The sequence below is a fragment of the Columba livia genome, chromosome 7 (assembly GCF_036013475.1).
Source record: "Columba livia isolate bColLiv1 breed racing homer chromosome 7, bColLiv1.pat.W.v2, whole genome shotgun sequence".
Lineage (NCBI taxonomy): Eukaryota > Metazoa > Chordata > Aves > Columbiformes > Columbidae > Columba > Columba livia.
In genome coordinates this window covers 24,904,160-24,918,695 of record NC_088608.1, presented here as the reverse complement: position 1 = coordinate 24,918,695, position 14,536 = coordinate 24,904,160, and the positions used below count along the sequence as shown (strand labels likewise).

The 14,536-nt window shown below is 41.6% G+C and overlaps 2 protein-coding genes across 9 annotated transcripts in view; one reads left to right on the top strand and one right to left on the bottom strand.

The window, feature by feature from the left end:
• Positions 1–1,062: 1,062 nt before the first annotated feature.
• The window catches only part of SESTD1 (SEC14 and spectrin domain containing 1), a 60,428-nt gene continuing 46,954 nt past the window's right edge, over positions 1,063–14,536 (top strand). Inside the window, exons 1-4 of one of the 8 annotated variants that reach the window (XM_065068873.1) lie at positions 1,063–1,364; positions 1,462–1,575; positions 6,761–6,823; positions 7,493–7,595. The gene's annotated coding sequence lies outside the window, so the exon portion shown is untranslated. Of the gene's footprint in view, positions 1,365–1,461; positions 1,576–3,491; positions 3,728–3,794; positions 4,080–5,920; positions 6,000–6,760; positions 6,824–7,492; positions 7,596–14,536 lie in introns of those variants that run through there. The other 7 variants (XM_065068870.1, XM_065068871.1, XM_065068869.1 and 4 more) reach the window with 7 other exon arrangements.
• Positions 3,336–6,512, bottom strand: LOC135579923 (basic proline-rich protein-like). Its single transcript, XM_065069887.1, has 3 exons — positions 6,437–6,512; positions 5,266–5,380; positions 3,336–4,416 (listed from the first exon to the last, which is right to left on the bottom strand). Exons 1-3 carry the CDS (start codon positions 6,510–6,512, stop codon positions 3,336–3,338), a joined length of 1,272 nt encoding a protein of 423 aa, XP_064925959.1.

Below are 14,536 nucleotides of genomic sequence, written 5' to 3'. Positions count from 1 at the left end.
GTGCCCGGCTTTCTGATTGTGCTAATCAGTACACTCAGTCTCGGGTTTGGCCTATTTGGGATGTGAGTTTCAGATTCTACTAAAAGCACAATTTAAACCTTTGTTGCTAATTGTTTCAGAAGAAACAATCTCTCCTCAGTTCAGGATTGAAAACTAGTGTTTGTGTTTAAAAAGGCATTTCAAATTTTTATGCTAATAGCAGGTGAACGTGACTACCTTCAGAAGCCAGCGGATGGTAGTTCCCATACTTAGCACTGTAGCAGATCCTTTGTTTGTTTCTGTGATGTTTTGAATGTGTACTGAATGCTTATATATTTCTGTCACTTGCACTTCCCAAACTTCCTAATACTGTTTATCAACACAGAAGTGACTTTTCCCACTGTTTGCCAACATGTATCTGGCTGTATGACAAATACATAAGGTTCTAAAGAAGTAGATATCTCTGCTGCTTACCCATGAATACCATTATACCATCTTGTTATAATCATAAAGCTCCGTAGACAAAATATTTTTCAGTTTTTATTTACAATTAATTACTGCCAGCCTACACTAATCCCACTGCATATAGTTATTTGCTTATTTAATTTATATACTATTTATGAATTGCAATGGTCTGCAAGTTACAGCTCTAGCCACTTACACTGGATAGTGCTAACCTGCAGTAATTTAACTACTCAGATTCATTTTCGTGTTACAGGTGAAAGCAATTATCTCTCTGTTGCAGAGAGATGTGGAAGGAAATAACAAGCAAGGCAGCAGAGTAAATCCCTCCAGGTGGATGGTTTCCAGCCTGCTGGCACAAGGCTGTGCCCGGCAGTGACTCCCTGTGCCCAGGGGCAAGTGTAGCAAGAGCAAAGTTGCATCATGGGCCCATGGGTGCTGCACAGGATGGCCACTGTCACTCTTGGTGGCACCTGGGATCAGTGTCATGGTGATGAGCTGGTGTCCACTAGAAGCATGTGGGGGTCTGGTTTGTTTTTCTTTGAAGGCTGATTTTTCTGGAAGTGCAGCAGCTGAAGCTGGAAGCAGTAAGTCCCTTGTGAGAGCCCTGCTCTGCCTGGAACAAAGGCTCCATTGTGCTGGTGCGCAGCACAGAGCCCAAAGCTCAGGCTGTTTTCAGCCTATTTACTTTTGTTCGTATTTGAGTAAATCTGGCATAGCTCCTAAGAATAATGACATATTTTAAGGCTTGTTTTAATCAAATGGATCCTTGATGGAAAAAATGTACTGTGATTTCATTTTACTGGTAGTTTTCGTGGCAAAGGCAATTAACTACAACTCTGAATTGCTGGTATGACCTTAAACAAAATTAATCATCTCAGATTCTGTCCTGGCAAATCGCTCAGCAGAATATACACAGAAAGGTCAGAAAACCTGTTACAACACCTTGATACTTGAATACTAGTTCAGTTCCAGCCAGAGTACAAATGAGAATGACTTTTGGGTTGCTCTGTCTTGCAGGATTGGGAGCTGCTGCAGGAGTTCTGCCCTTCCTCTCTGCAGGAGGAGAAGACTTGTTCAGTCATTGAGAAGAGATTCCAGTTGTGACCAGGAGAACAGAGAAGGAGAAGTTTGGTATGTGTCCTTTTGGCCTAAATTTTGTTTCTCTTCTCTTCTCTCAAAGTAACTATAAGAAATTTTATTAGGATTAAATAGCTCATATATACCGAAAAGTCTGAGAACCACAAGCCAAACCAATAGCACCAAAAGTGCACAACCTTGTCATAAATAGATATACTTTCATTTATTGTATAGGCTATGTGATAGGAATGGTACGAAGAATGTAATGTCTGTACTACAGAGGCTTTTAGAAGTGTGAAGTGACAAAGAAAAACTCAGTATGGCAGTCAGCTGTAGTTTTCACTTTAATTTTAGTTTTACTCCCTTTAAAGAGGAAAGATGTATGTGTTAGTGACTTCCACTGGGCTTTTGCTTATGCTGGACATCAGTGCTGGGCATCATATCACTCATCCTGCATGTCCAACAGTCAGAGATTACAAAGATTCAGCCTGTGGGATCTAAAGTAAGTCTTGATTTGTAGTGTAAGCTTCTTTCTATTGTCTTACCTTCTAGCCACAAGAATGCAATAAATAAGCATAAATGTAGAAGAGTGGCCTACAAGTTGTATCTGGTGCATTCTTAAACCATTAGTGCACACACTTACAATATTTTTTTTTTACATTTTCTACTTTTAATAAAACAGAAAATCATTAATGTGGTTCTCTACAGCAAGTACTTTCAGTGGGAAGCTGATGAACATTCCTTATTTCTGCTTATCTCTAAAGGTTGCTAGGGAAGTATTTTTGCTTTTCCTCTTGTTTTGCTGCTGCTGTTTTAAGTGTTCTTCCAGCTAAGAGAGATCTGGCAGAGAAGGTATGTTCTCGAGGCTGTCAGGCCTTGGCCAACAGGCCTTCTCTGGATGTGTTAATGACAGTTCTTTATCTTTAGCTCTTGCATGTCCAACAAGTTGTATTGCTGAGAGAGGGACAGCTTTCTGAGTCAGCTTGGTGAGGGATGAGGTCAGTGTCACAGGCGTGCTCTAATGGTGATGATTTCTGCAGCACATGTTGACTGGCAGCTATCGGGAAGGGAAGCAAACAGTGATGGGTTTGCAAACTGCATTTTAAAGGGCAGAAATCAAACACTCGCAGATACGTGAGATAGTTGTCTTATATGGAATGAGGTACAGTAAATTATATCCAAATGTTCTGTAAATAACAAGAGCAAAATAACTGTTAAGATGGAGTTTGCAGAGGCCATTTTTATTTTTTTATATATTTTTTTAAGAGCCATAATGTAACCTAAAAACTATGTGTTCAGCAGGAGATTCAAGAGAGACAGCATCTTGACTTAGGCCAGTTAGACTGAAAGCAAGACAAGTGTCTTGGCTGGTTTCCTTCATAGCATTTCCTTACACATTTTTCTTGTATTTTAATCTTGGCATGAAAAGAGTTTTGGGATGTTTGTCCAGGAGCCTAGACAGATGATAGCTTGTTAGCTGCAATCCGGGCGAAACTAAATGCACGTTGGTTGTGTGATGGGTGGAACACTGATAGCAAAGCACCGCAGGTAGAAGCTGACATCTGCCCCAGGGACTATGAATGATCAGTTTCACCTGTGATCAATTTCACTTCCATTCAACACCCTCGCACATCTCCAAATATTAAAGCGCGACTGTTGTTATCTGAACAGAACTACCACTCGGTTCTGTCAGATCTTAGCCCACCCACTGCTGGCTGTTTACGGCGGCCCCTCGACCACTGACCGGCGGCTCTGGCCGGGCCGGGCGGTGGCTGGCGGGGCCGCGGCCTGCGGGGCGCAGCGCTCGGCACCCCCTAGCGGGACGGCGGCGGCGCATTGTCTCCCGGCGGGGTGGGGCTTCGCGCCGCCGTCCCTGGGCCGGCCCGGGTCCCGCGCAGCGGCCGCGGAGGCTCCGCAGGAGGGACGGGCAGTTCGGCGGCTCCGCGCTCCGCGGGCGGGGGTGGTGGGACAGCGGAGCGGAGGCGGGCCCGGTAGTGCCCCGTGTGCGCTGTCTCCTTGCCGACGGGGGAGGGCTCGGAGCCGCTCCCCTCCCCGGGGGCTGCCGCCGGGCCAGCCAGGCGGTGCGAGGCGGCTGAGGGCAGCCGTCGCAGCCTGGCCGGAGCGGGCGGGTCCAGGCTCCGCCCCGCGTCCGCCCGCCCTGCCGCCGGCGTCCTCCCAGCCCGGGCACCCGGAGCGCCGCAGCCGGGTGAGTAGCCGTGTCCGGAGGGGCTCTTCCCTCGCCCCGGCCCCGCGGAGGAGCGGCCCAGCGGCTCCGAGCGCAGCGCAGGCCCCGCGGCCTGGCCGCGCTTTGTTCCCCGGGCGGCGGCGTTGGAGCTGTGGGGCGCCCCGTTCTGTCGGGCGGCGGCCAGTTCCCGCTCTTCCCGGGGGGCGGCGGTGGCCCGGTCTTGCAGCAAGGTAGCTCTCCCTGGCCGCTGCCGCTTCCCCGCAGCAGGCGGGACGGGTAACGGGGTACCTGGCGGCTGCCGGCGGAGCTCGCCCTCCACCCCTGCCCGTTTCCCTGCCCCTTCGTGGGTCGCGCCGGCCGGGGGCACGGGCAGGTCGGTACGACCCAGGGGAACCCGCGCAACAGGTCCGGGTATTGTTCGTGCGGCCGCGGTGGCGGAGGGGCTCCTTTGTGCGGGCGACGCGCGGGAGGGCGGCGGCCCCTCCCGCCGGGCCCCGCCGCGGCTGTCACGGCGGCTCGGACGGAGGGGGCTCCACGCACGGCAGAGCTCCCCGCGGGGGCCGGGGCTCGCCCATCCGCTCCCCGCGGCTTCTCCCGGGGATTTTCCCGGTGCGTCGCCGCTGGTCAGCGCGGCCGCGGGCTGGCGGGGACGAGTCACGGCCGTGTCACTGCCTCGGCGTCGGGCGCTCCTGGGTTTCTGGAAGCGCTGCCTGGTCGGGAAGCTGATTCACTGCTGAAGCAGTGGTTGCTCAGAGCCATGGTTGCCATTTCTTTAATTTTTGACAGTTCCATTGTCTAGCAATTTTGTCTTTTCCCCAATAACCGACCTTTTCCCCCTTAGCAGAGCTTTTCAGACAGGCAGTTGTAGGAAGGAGATCCTCTTAAGCACCTTTGTTTTTAGAGAATTTGAACAAGGGTATGGAGGCAAGTAGTGCAGAATGGTTGTTTGTTGAGTTTTTTGTTTGTTTGTTTGTTTTTAATGAGCAAAATGGGTAAGACATGGATGGGTATTAGTAGATGGTTTTGTCAGTTCTTTCTCTTTCATCCTTCTTTATCCCAAAGGGCATACTAGTCCTCTGCATTTTTAGTATTGCAGTGTCTGCATTGTCCCAACAGTTGGATGTTGACTTTGTTCATGCATTAAAATTCACCGTGATGAGGAAGTACTGTTTTGTGGTTTTTTTTTTGTTTTTTTTTTTTCTCTTTCCTGGTTGTGTGACATTGTCTGCTGAGATTCGGTGTATAGTAAATAATGAATACTGTTATTACAGGAACAATGATGGTGATGAACTTCCACATTAGTAAGGGTTTTGAGTTTTCTGAATGTGAGCTTTTATAGTCCTGGTCCCATTGTCTGCACCAAGCAGAAACTTGAGGAAAGGGGGAAGGTGGACCACAGAATAGAACTGACACTTGATCGGAGAGGCCTACTGCTTGCTGCTAAGGTGCTGATCATGTTTTACTGTCAGGGAAGAACAAAACAGAGCACCCCACCAAAACTAGGAGTATTTATAAGTTTTTTTTAGTGTTGAATTTTAGGATTTTGCACGAGTCATTACATCATATTGTTGCTTGAAGAATCCTGTAAAATCATCTCAGACAACTGTTTTTCCTGAAGTATGCTGATAGGTGATATCTTATTTGGAGTTTTGACGAGCTGTAACATCATTTTTTCTAGAAAAAGAAGTTAAGAGAAAATATATGTATTTTAAAATTTCTTACAAGAAAAAGTGCTATGGTGTCTTCTGGGATTGTAGGCTATAATTCTAAATTGGCTATGGAATCCCATTTGTCAGTAAGACTTATGCGAGCAGGGGAAATAGACATAAGTTTGTTATTTTCCAGTAGGAGAATAAAGGAGTCCGGTAAAGTTCAGCTCAGTTTCGTTTGGCTGCTGCTTGGGAGAGGTATCAGGGAGAGAGCCTGTGATACTTCTGGAAGAGACAAGATACATTGATGGTGAACTTTAATGCAATGCTGTATGACTGTTGAGAATCCTTAGGAATAGAGGACAAAGAGGAACACCTTTATTCTGCAGTGACTGTGAGCGGTTGGGCCAATACAGAATGCCTTCAATAGGCAGCTTCTGTTAAAGTAGGCAGAGCCTACCTTGGGGTTTCGTGGGGATAAGAAATGATGTTGCAGGATTTCCACCGAGGCTGTGCTCAAACTATCTTGAGCACTTATATTGAAATTCTGGTTCCTGATCTATAGGTGTGGACTCTTGCCTTCTCTCCATCTTTTTGAAGCCACTAGTTTTTTTGCCTGGCTAGGAAGCTTCTGGTAACATAAGGTGTGTTGTTTGTTTATTTATTTAAATTTCAACCTTGTTGTAAGAGAGACTGCTGTGATGCCTGCTGCATCTGAATAGCTGTAAAACCTATGAAATGTGTTTAGCGTCCTGGCTTTGCCTGTAGCACAATGTACATTGAGTTCTTGGGTTTTGTTGGTGGGTGGTATTTGATCAGTTACAAGGTTTCAGGCAAGCCTTAAAGCATTTGCTGAGGTTTTAGGTTTGGTGCTTCTCTTAATTCTGCATCTTCTAATACAGATAGGGACTATTTACTTTTTTTTTTTTTTTCCCAATCCAAGTTATAATTTGCCTTTTTAAATTTTATAGTAATGATTAACTTAGTTTGTAGGAATACCTTCTTCTTCTTTTCTCACAAAAAAACCCCTCCACTAACACTGTTCTGTTTTCGATTTTGCCTAAAACCCTGTGTGGATTACCTCTGACTGAACACATACTACAAGGATTCTGGTTCTTGTTACTTTCCCGCTGCTTCCGGTGCTGCCTCAGGAGCATTGCCTGCTAATTATAAACAATGTTGATGTCTACCATATGTTTTGGTAGAAAATACGGGATTCCTGCTGTCCCGCTCAACTTGAATGCCTAGCTTACAAGTATTTGTGAACATATAATGGAAACATTGACTCCCCTATGATGTAGCTTTGTAATAAACCCTTGTTTTCAGCCTCCAAGGAAAGAAAGTTTTAGATTGAGTATTGACATCTAAAAATATGGTAAAATACTTCTTTCATTTAAATTTGCAGAATCTGGGATCTGGAACTCAAACTTGTATCCCTAACAGACAGTGTTGCATTCCAGTACCAATGGTAAGTAAGATCAGTCTCTTTCTAAAATAAGATCTTTAAAATTTCCACGAGTTATATTTTGTTCTTATGAAGCTTTGATACTGGTGAATACGCTGCATAGAACAATGTCTTTGCAGACAATGTTTTACACAAAGTTATTTAGGCTGTAACTTGTGCCTTCTTTAGCTTACTTCATTTTCATCTTTTGACTTTTAAAAATCTTTAAAAGGTGCTATAGCATAACCAAAGCTTCTGATACTCAAGTTATGTTACGTAGTTTGACTTAGATACTGTAAAATAGTGCAGTCTGTGTTACAGTGTCTTATGTAGTGTTAGTGTCTCACACAGAGTAGTGTTTGCAGATGTATTAGATGGTGTTTAAGCAGAACACTGGAGATACCTGAACTCTAATTTGAAGAGGGAGCTGTGGTTGTGGGTGAGAGTGAGGAAAGAAGCATTGAGGTAGATTGTTGCTGCTCTGATAGGGCTGATAAGCTTCTGCATAGAAGAGAAATGAGAGACTTGAGCACCTTGAGTGAGCAAATAGAAAAATGCACTGGCAAAGCGTTTTACTCTTTAGTCTAAATGAGAGTAGGATATTTCTGAAGTGAGGAAATCCTTCGAGCAGACTCTAAACTTGACAAGGAAGCAAGTGAAAATCAATCTGGAGTGTTGTTTTCCTGTTTCTAGGTGAGAAGATGAGCTGCTACATTTTGGACAAGCTGAAGTTTGGAATGCTGGGACATAAAGAATCCATTAAGAAGGAAATTACAATAGTTAAGAGGAGATGAAGGTATGACTTAGGGCTTCACAGAATCAATGATTCAAGGGAGATAGATATAGTAAGCAGTAAGAGTAAAAGGTGTTGGAAGAAAATGGTAAATTGATTTGATGTTAACTTGATGTTAACTTGATGTTTTGGTCACTAAATGATACGTATGGCTGAACTTAAGAAAATAAATGGCTCTTGATGGAATGGGTCAGGATGGACACATAATAGGTAGATGAGAGGTGCCATGGCTTATCTACTTTGCACTGTTGGTAAAAGTGATGGTTTCATTCTAATCAGTATACCCTCAATGTGGGTTGTCGTTTTTTTCTCTGCTAGCACAGTGTGTGCTAATTCTTTCATGTTAGATTCTAATTTGGCACTGGAAAAGAGAATCAGTGGAAAATGTATGAGTGTTACATCTATGCAAGATGCTCCAGGTAGCAGTTTAGAAAGCCTGGCTTGATGTTCTCTGTAGCATCTGACCATTTATTTATGAAAGTGGAATGTGACATATTTTATTTTGAGGGGGTGGGACAGAGGGAGATGTGCTGTGGTTACTGCAGGTGGTTGCTGTGGCCAATTTAATTTCTGTTTTGCAGCTGAAATGAATATTTTGCAGAATTTTTAACATGAGACATCTTTGCAAGTTAAGGAGAGATTTATTTCTCTTGCACTAGAGCAGCTTAGATAATTTTTTTTTATTTTGCATAGTAATGAAATTGTGTAATTCTGAAATATTTTGAAACTTAAAAATATGAATGAACGAGGTATTTATGAACCAGATCTGGCTTATTTCAATCTCTTCTGCTTTCATGTTTGGTTAAGATGAGCAAAGTTCTCAAATTACTTATTTATTCCTTATGAAGGGATTTTCATCCTTGTTGTGTCTACCTTGTGTGTTGTGCAGTGAGGGGTGGGGAAGCCACTACCATAAATTTTATTTTAAAAATACAGAGAAAATTGCTCAGGATGTTTCAAGGTCACACAAAATCTTACTCTTAAGATGGGAACTTCTTGGTTAAGTATCAACCCCAAATTTTTAGGGATTTTTAAACAATCTTTTTATTAGCCTCTCATGGTTTTCTTTCTTGTTTTGTGTCAGTTTTCTCCACCAAAAAGGATGACTGCTTTTACATCTGCTACACACCATTTTCCTTTCAAACAATCCCTTGCCCTTTCGTACCCCCCACCACTCTAGATGCCTTTTGGTTTAGAATAGTATTTCTTTTTGCTTCCGTTCAGCTGTAGTGTCACTATACTGAGCTGAGAAGCGATTCCTGAGCGCCTGACCCACATGCACTTGTAACCAATGCCAAGTATATGTGTTGTCATGAAGTTTTGAATTGTTTTCTTATATGAATGTTGAAAAAGGAACAAGAAGTTCTAATCTTGCACTCCAGAGGAAAGTTGTTTTTCATTTGCTCCAGGCTGCCAACAGTTGTACTCATCGGTGCAGCTGGTTTTTTTTGACTTCGTCTTTTGACTTGGCTGCTTATAGCCTGAATTGTCCAGTCTCATTCGTCCCACTCTCTTAGATACTTCTGTGAAGTACTGAAGGCATAAGAACTCTCTGATCTTTCATCATAAGCTGGTTTTGGACAGTTCCTCAAAGAACCAGTGAGAAGGCACCCTCTTCTCCCAGTTCATTCTTGCAAGCTGTTATGACTTGTTTGGGTTTTTGTTTGTGTGTTTTTCAGTAGAGGGAGCTAATTTTATTTTACTGTTCATTGATTATTTTTCTTCCCCCAAACCCATGACTCAAAAACTGCATCTGTGGGAAAATTTACAGTCTGTGATTTCTCTTATTTCCACGTGATCTGTAAGTAAAATTTTAAGAGCTCAACCAGAGGTGTGGTTTTTGTTTTGTTGGTTGTTGTTTGTTTGTGGGGTTTTGTTGTTTGTTTTGTTTTGTTTTTATTTAATGAGTCTTAGGGTAGTGTGATGAGGAAGAGAACATCTGTGCTATGCTTTGGACATAACATTTCAATTGACCTATTGCTATGTAGAAAGTGGTGAAAGAAGCAACCTCCCAAATTTTGTCAGTTTGCCTATTCTGTGGTCACTTGATGCTGTTAAACGAGTTGGGGTTATACCAGATAACTGCAACTTCTGCTGCTTTGGTGGTGTTACAAGGGTGGGGATATGTTAGATCAGAGTCTTCTGTTTCCTGTGGTAACATCCAAGGGCAAGCTATAGGGTTCTGCAGGAAGATAAACATGGGGACTCTCTGAAATGTGGCAGAAAAGAAATGTGGAGAAGTATCCAAAACCTGTGACTTATCTTCTCTATTCTAGGCTAAAGAAGTCTGGAAACTACTATAATGTAACATACACCATATGTGTTCAGCTTGTCCTGAAGCTGTGAAGGGTAGAAAACTCTAGCAAGCTATCGTTTTGTATGTCATGTGTTGAAGCATCATTGCAAACTTCTGCATGTGTTCCTTGGGGCTGGAGCAGGACTGCTGGCTGTGGGCATGGCCATTGGATCCAGACCCCAGAGAAGTGTTGCTCTTTGGGGGAGTGCTAATTGCTGCACAGTAGCCTCTGCTTGCCCCTCTTGTTTGGAAAGACTGAGGTGTCGGTATTGTGTGTCACAGCTGTATGTGCAGATGTTGTTGTGCATCCTTAGTTACATTGTTCCTGTACTCAGTGCTCTTCCTTCTTTTCTTTCACTCTGATACTTCCTCTAAGTCTGAAGAAAAGCTCTACGATTTGGTGAAATGAACAGTTGACTGAGATCAGAGTTAAAACTTAGGAGCACAGTATGTTTTCCTTCTCGGATGGTACAACCTCTCTTATTCACTTGTTCTCCATTTGCTGGTTTGCTATTCATTATATTGCTCCTCATTTCTTTTTTCAACTCATCTTTTATTTTACTTTTCACAGAATGTTGTGGGGGGGAAAGAGTGGGAATCAAGTATGGAAGATGGGTTAAATAAAGTAAGTAGTTAACAGACAGCTCTTCTAAATTCTATTATTAGCTATAGTTAGAAGAGAAAGTGTTCAAGGTAAGTCTTGAACCTCCAGGTGAAAATGGGGCAGAAGAAATGGAGTTTTTCCAAGGCTAAATTTGGTATGGCTGTGACAATGTGCTTTTGGATCATGGCCTAGCAAACTGTTAACCCTAGGTTTGATCGAAACCAGGGCAGGTTTTTAATCTACCCATTCATCTGCTGTCACAAGTTACTGAGAGTACTGACTGTGTATGTGTAATGGAACTGACATTGTTGCATTTTTCTTTAAACAAGTTTATATACTGATGAAATCTACTGAATCTGTGGTGTTTATTTTCTTAATCTTGTAGTGTGAATTAGCAGGTTATGGAAGATCAGGAATATTTTCTTTGTGTACATCTCGAAAATCAGGCATAATAAAACTTCAGTATGTCATTTTTAATGGATATTTTTTACATATAGTAAAAAAAATAAAATTAAAAAAAAAAAAAAAGTTAAAAAAGAAGAAAACTTGATTTGATCATCCTTGAACATCTTGAGTTACCTTTTCTCCTGAGCTCTTGAAGGGCTCTAACATCAAAAATTTATTAGTACTGCTCATAATATGTTAAAGAGTAAAAACCAAGCACTGCATTTGAGCTTTATTGTTACTTTGAAAGTGTCCAGCTGAGTAACCCAGTTCCATGTGCTCTTTAATTGAAGACGGCATTAACTAGCGAATGCTTACAGCCCATTTGTACTTTTTGGGCAGGTTTGATGTGCTCTCAAATTACCCTGGGGTATCAGCCCTGCAGACACCTTTGTTTGTGTTCTTTCTCTCTGTGCCGCTTAGCTGTGGGAGGCATCATGTCCTTTAATGTAGCTTTAAAGGAAGGTGAAATAATAATCTACACAGGTAACTGTCATATTCAGCTTTCTCTGTCTTTTGCACATGGTTTTTATTTCTGCGTGGGACAGATGAACATGCTTGGTGGATTGGAGTCAGCATCTGAAAAGAGTTGCATGCTGGCTTCGGGGAACAAAGCTGTTAATTTTGAAGGTCTGCAATTCAGTAGTTGATTTTAGAAGGAAAAAAATAATTTAATCCTATATGATTGAGGCTTTTTTTTTCAGTACTTCAGAAAGTCTATTGTTATCTTTGCTATTGTTTGTGCCTGGACTTGCAAGCTGCTACAGTTTTGAATGTAGCTTCCCATCTGCTGCTTGGTTATTTATAGGCAGATCCATGGAGTTCCTTCTAACCTCTCAAGTAATCACAAACATTAATGAATTAAACATCACAATACTCTTGTAAAAAGGGAATTAGATGCAGGGACTGTATGAAGACTAAAAGGGATAAATGACTTGCTGAAAGCCATATGTATATTTTATATCAGAACAAGGAATAGAAACCAGATTTTTTTTTTTTCCTGACTTACAGACCAGCTATGCACTCTTGCTTGATACATGATGAGGGAATTAAGAAAGTGCTTGTTCTTTGAAACTTGAAATAGATGCTCATGAACAGACTAACCCATATAAAGACCTTGCAGGAGGTACTGAGACTATTAAATGTTTCAGGTCTAACAAATCTGAGTAAACATATTTATATTCTCATTGAGCCTGAGTTCATTTTGGTTGTTAATGCTTTTAAGCAGTCATTTCCACTGAGTTGCTTAAAAAGAAAACGCTACTTGCAGGGCAGCTTCTCTTTGGCATCCTCAGGGCATCCTAATTCCACTCATATAGTCAGTGTGAGTTTGTCAGCTTCTGCTTCTGCCCTCTGTCTTTAATGGACTTTTAAAATGATTTTAAACAGTGTCTGGACATTGGTTCTTATTTACATTTTTTTCTGAGATGAGAGTGAAGATGCGTAGCAGAAAATGCACGTAATATTCTTCATCAGAAATTATGCACTTTTATGTTCAATTACATGTTCTTATTTTATGTGAGTTTTGTGTCTTTCTTTTTTTGGGGGGGAGGTGGCTGGAATAGTTTTTTGTTTCACTGGAACACCTTTGAAATGTTTAGGTTTTAAATACAATATTATGTGGATTTAGTCTTGCCACTTTCCTGTGGAAATCTATTAAAGAATGAATATGTTGTGGGAAATTAACATTGCTGTATTGATTTAAAAACCTGAAAACTCAGGTCATTTCAAAAAAGTTTAGTGAGGTTCTTCTCTTTCATTTAACATGTTTCCTGTATACAAGTTTTACAGTTTGGCACATGGTATTTTAATTGGCAAAGTAAATTGCTGGTGGTCATACAGCACTCTAGGTTGTTTCTGAAATTCAGCAAACAGATTTAACCTCTGACTTGTTTCCTATCTGTAAAATTTGAGCATATAAAAGTTATGTCTTTTGTTTTGGAAGTGATCAAATTCAGCTTCTTGAAGTATTTTGCTTTCCTCAAGTGAAATCTCTTCTTGGCGGTGCTCTTGTTTGTTTGTTTTTTTTCTCTCCTGTGGCTTCTTCTATAATGGATCCAAATGCACTTTTTTTTTTTATTGATGAATAGACACTGGATCTATTTCTTTCCACTAAACAGTGGTACAACATTGAGCAACACATCATTCTGTCCTCATTCTAGACTGAGAACCTGATGGCCCATTTAAGAGCCTGTCATTTTGTCTTCCTTTGAACAAGTTTAAAAGACCTTACAATTTATTTGTAGGTTCAAATATACTTGTATCTTCTTTTTAGCAGTGTACCTTTTAAAAACACCTCTGATAGCTCCCAATGAAAAGCAGATGCCAGCTCTCTTGGGACTGTTTCACTTTCCAATACTAAAAAAAGATATTTAGTTTAATTCATCTGGAGATTCTCCAGACTGTTGAAGATAGAGAAGGATGTTAAACCTTATTTTTAAACCCGAAGGTTTTTTTCTGGTATGTTCTAATAACCTACTCTGGTGAGTTTTCTTCTCGATGAAGCACATCAAAGAGGAATTACCAGAAGAGAGGTAATTGAAAACTTCAGGAGTGTCTGGAACAAAGGTGTTTGAAATGATCAGCACTTGTTCTGACTCCCCTCCCTCCATCCTGAATGAACAGAATTCTTCCTTTGGTTCAGGAAATACTGAACAAAAGAACTATTTTGATCCACGGACAGTGCCACTGCTGTGGCAGAAAGCCAGGCAGTGCTTTCATATTAAATAAATCAGTCTTTTCACAACAGCAAAGAAACATGCTCCCTAGAGTCAATAAGTTGATGCAAACTTTTGTTCATATATGAAACTATGAAGATAATGAAGTGTGTGTGTAGGTTGGGGCTTTCTTCCTTGGTTATAACAAAGAGCCATTTGTAACAATTTGAAAGGTAACTTGGGGAGGGGAGGGAAAAAATGATGACTAGGTACATGAAGAAAAAAAAAGAATGCTGCTGAAGTTAAATAGCTGACACGAGGTGGTTTGAGCATAGTGTTTGAGAGACAAAAATGACTGCCTGAGTCGTTCTTGAGTTCTGTGTTTTATGGAACAAATAACGTACAATTATTTTGTCTGAAGCATACAGGAAGCTTTAATAGGGTGCTTATTTGAGTAATTGTTTAAAGTGCAAGCTGTCTTGGGACTCAGTTTCCTGAAAGAACTGAAGTTTGTTTGTTTCCTTCTGTAATATGGGAAATGTGTATTTTATATAATTGACAGAAATGACACTTGAAGATGGACATTTTGGATAAGGGATAGGAATGAACATAGAAGCATTGTGCACTGGAAAAGGGAGGGAGAGTAAAAAGTTGCTGATGTTATTTCTGTTTCATAACAGAAATAATAATTCTGCTTTTTTTGTTTGTTCTTAATGAAGCTCATTGTTTTAACAAGAAAGGAAATAACTGTTCTGTTTTACCTCAGGCTATCTATTTGGAGTTCTCTTTATTTGTGGTGGTGGGGTGTTTTATTTCTGTTTGTTTGTTTTTGCTAGATCATTTATAGTTTTGGTTCAGCTAACTTCCCCCCCACCCCATTTGTGTGCATGAATGCTGAAATACCTAGACAGAGAACTGCAGGTTGCAGTCTGAAGTCCTGTGC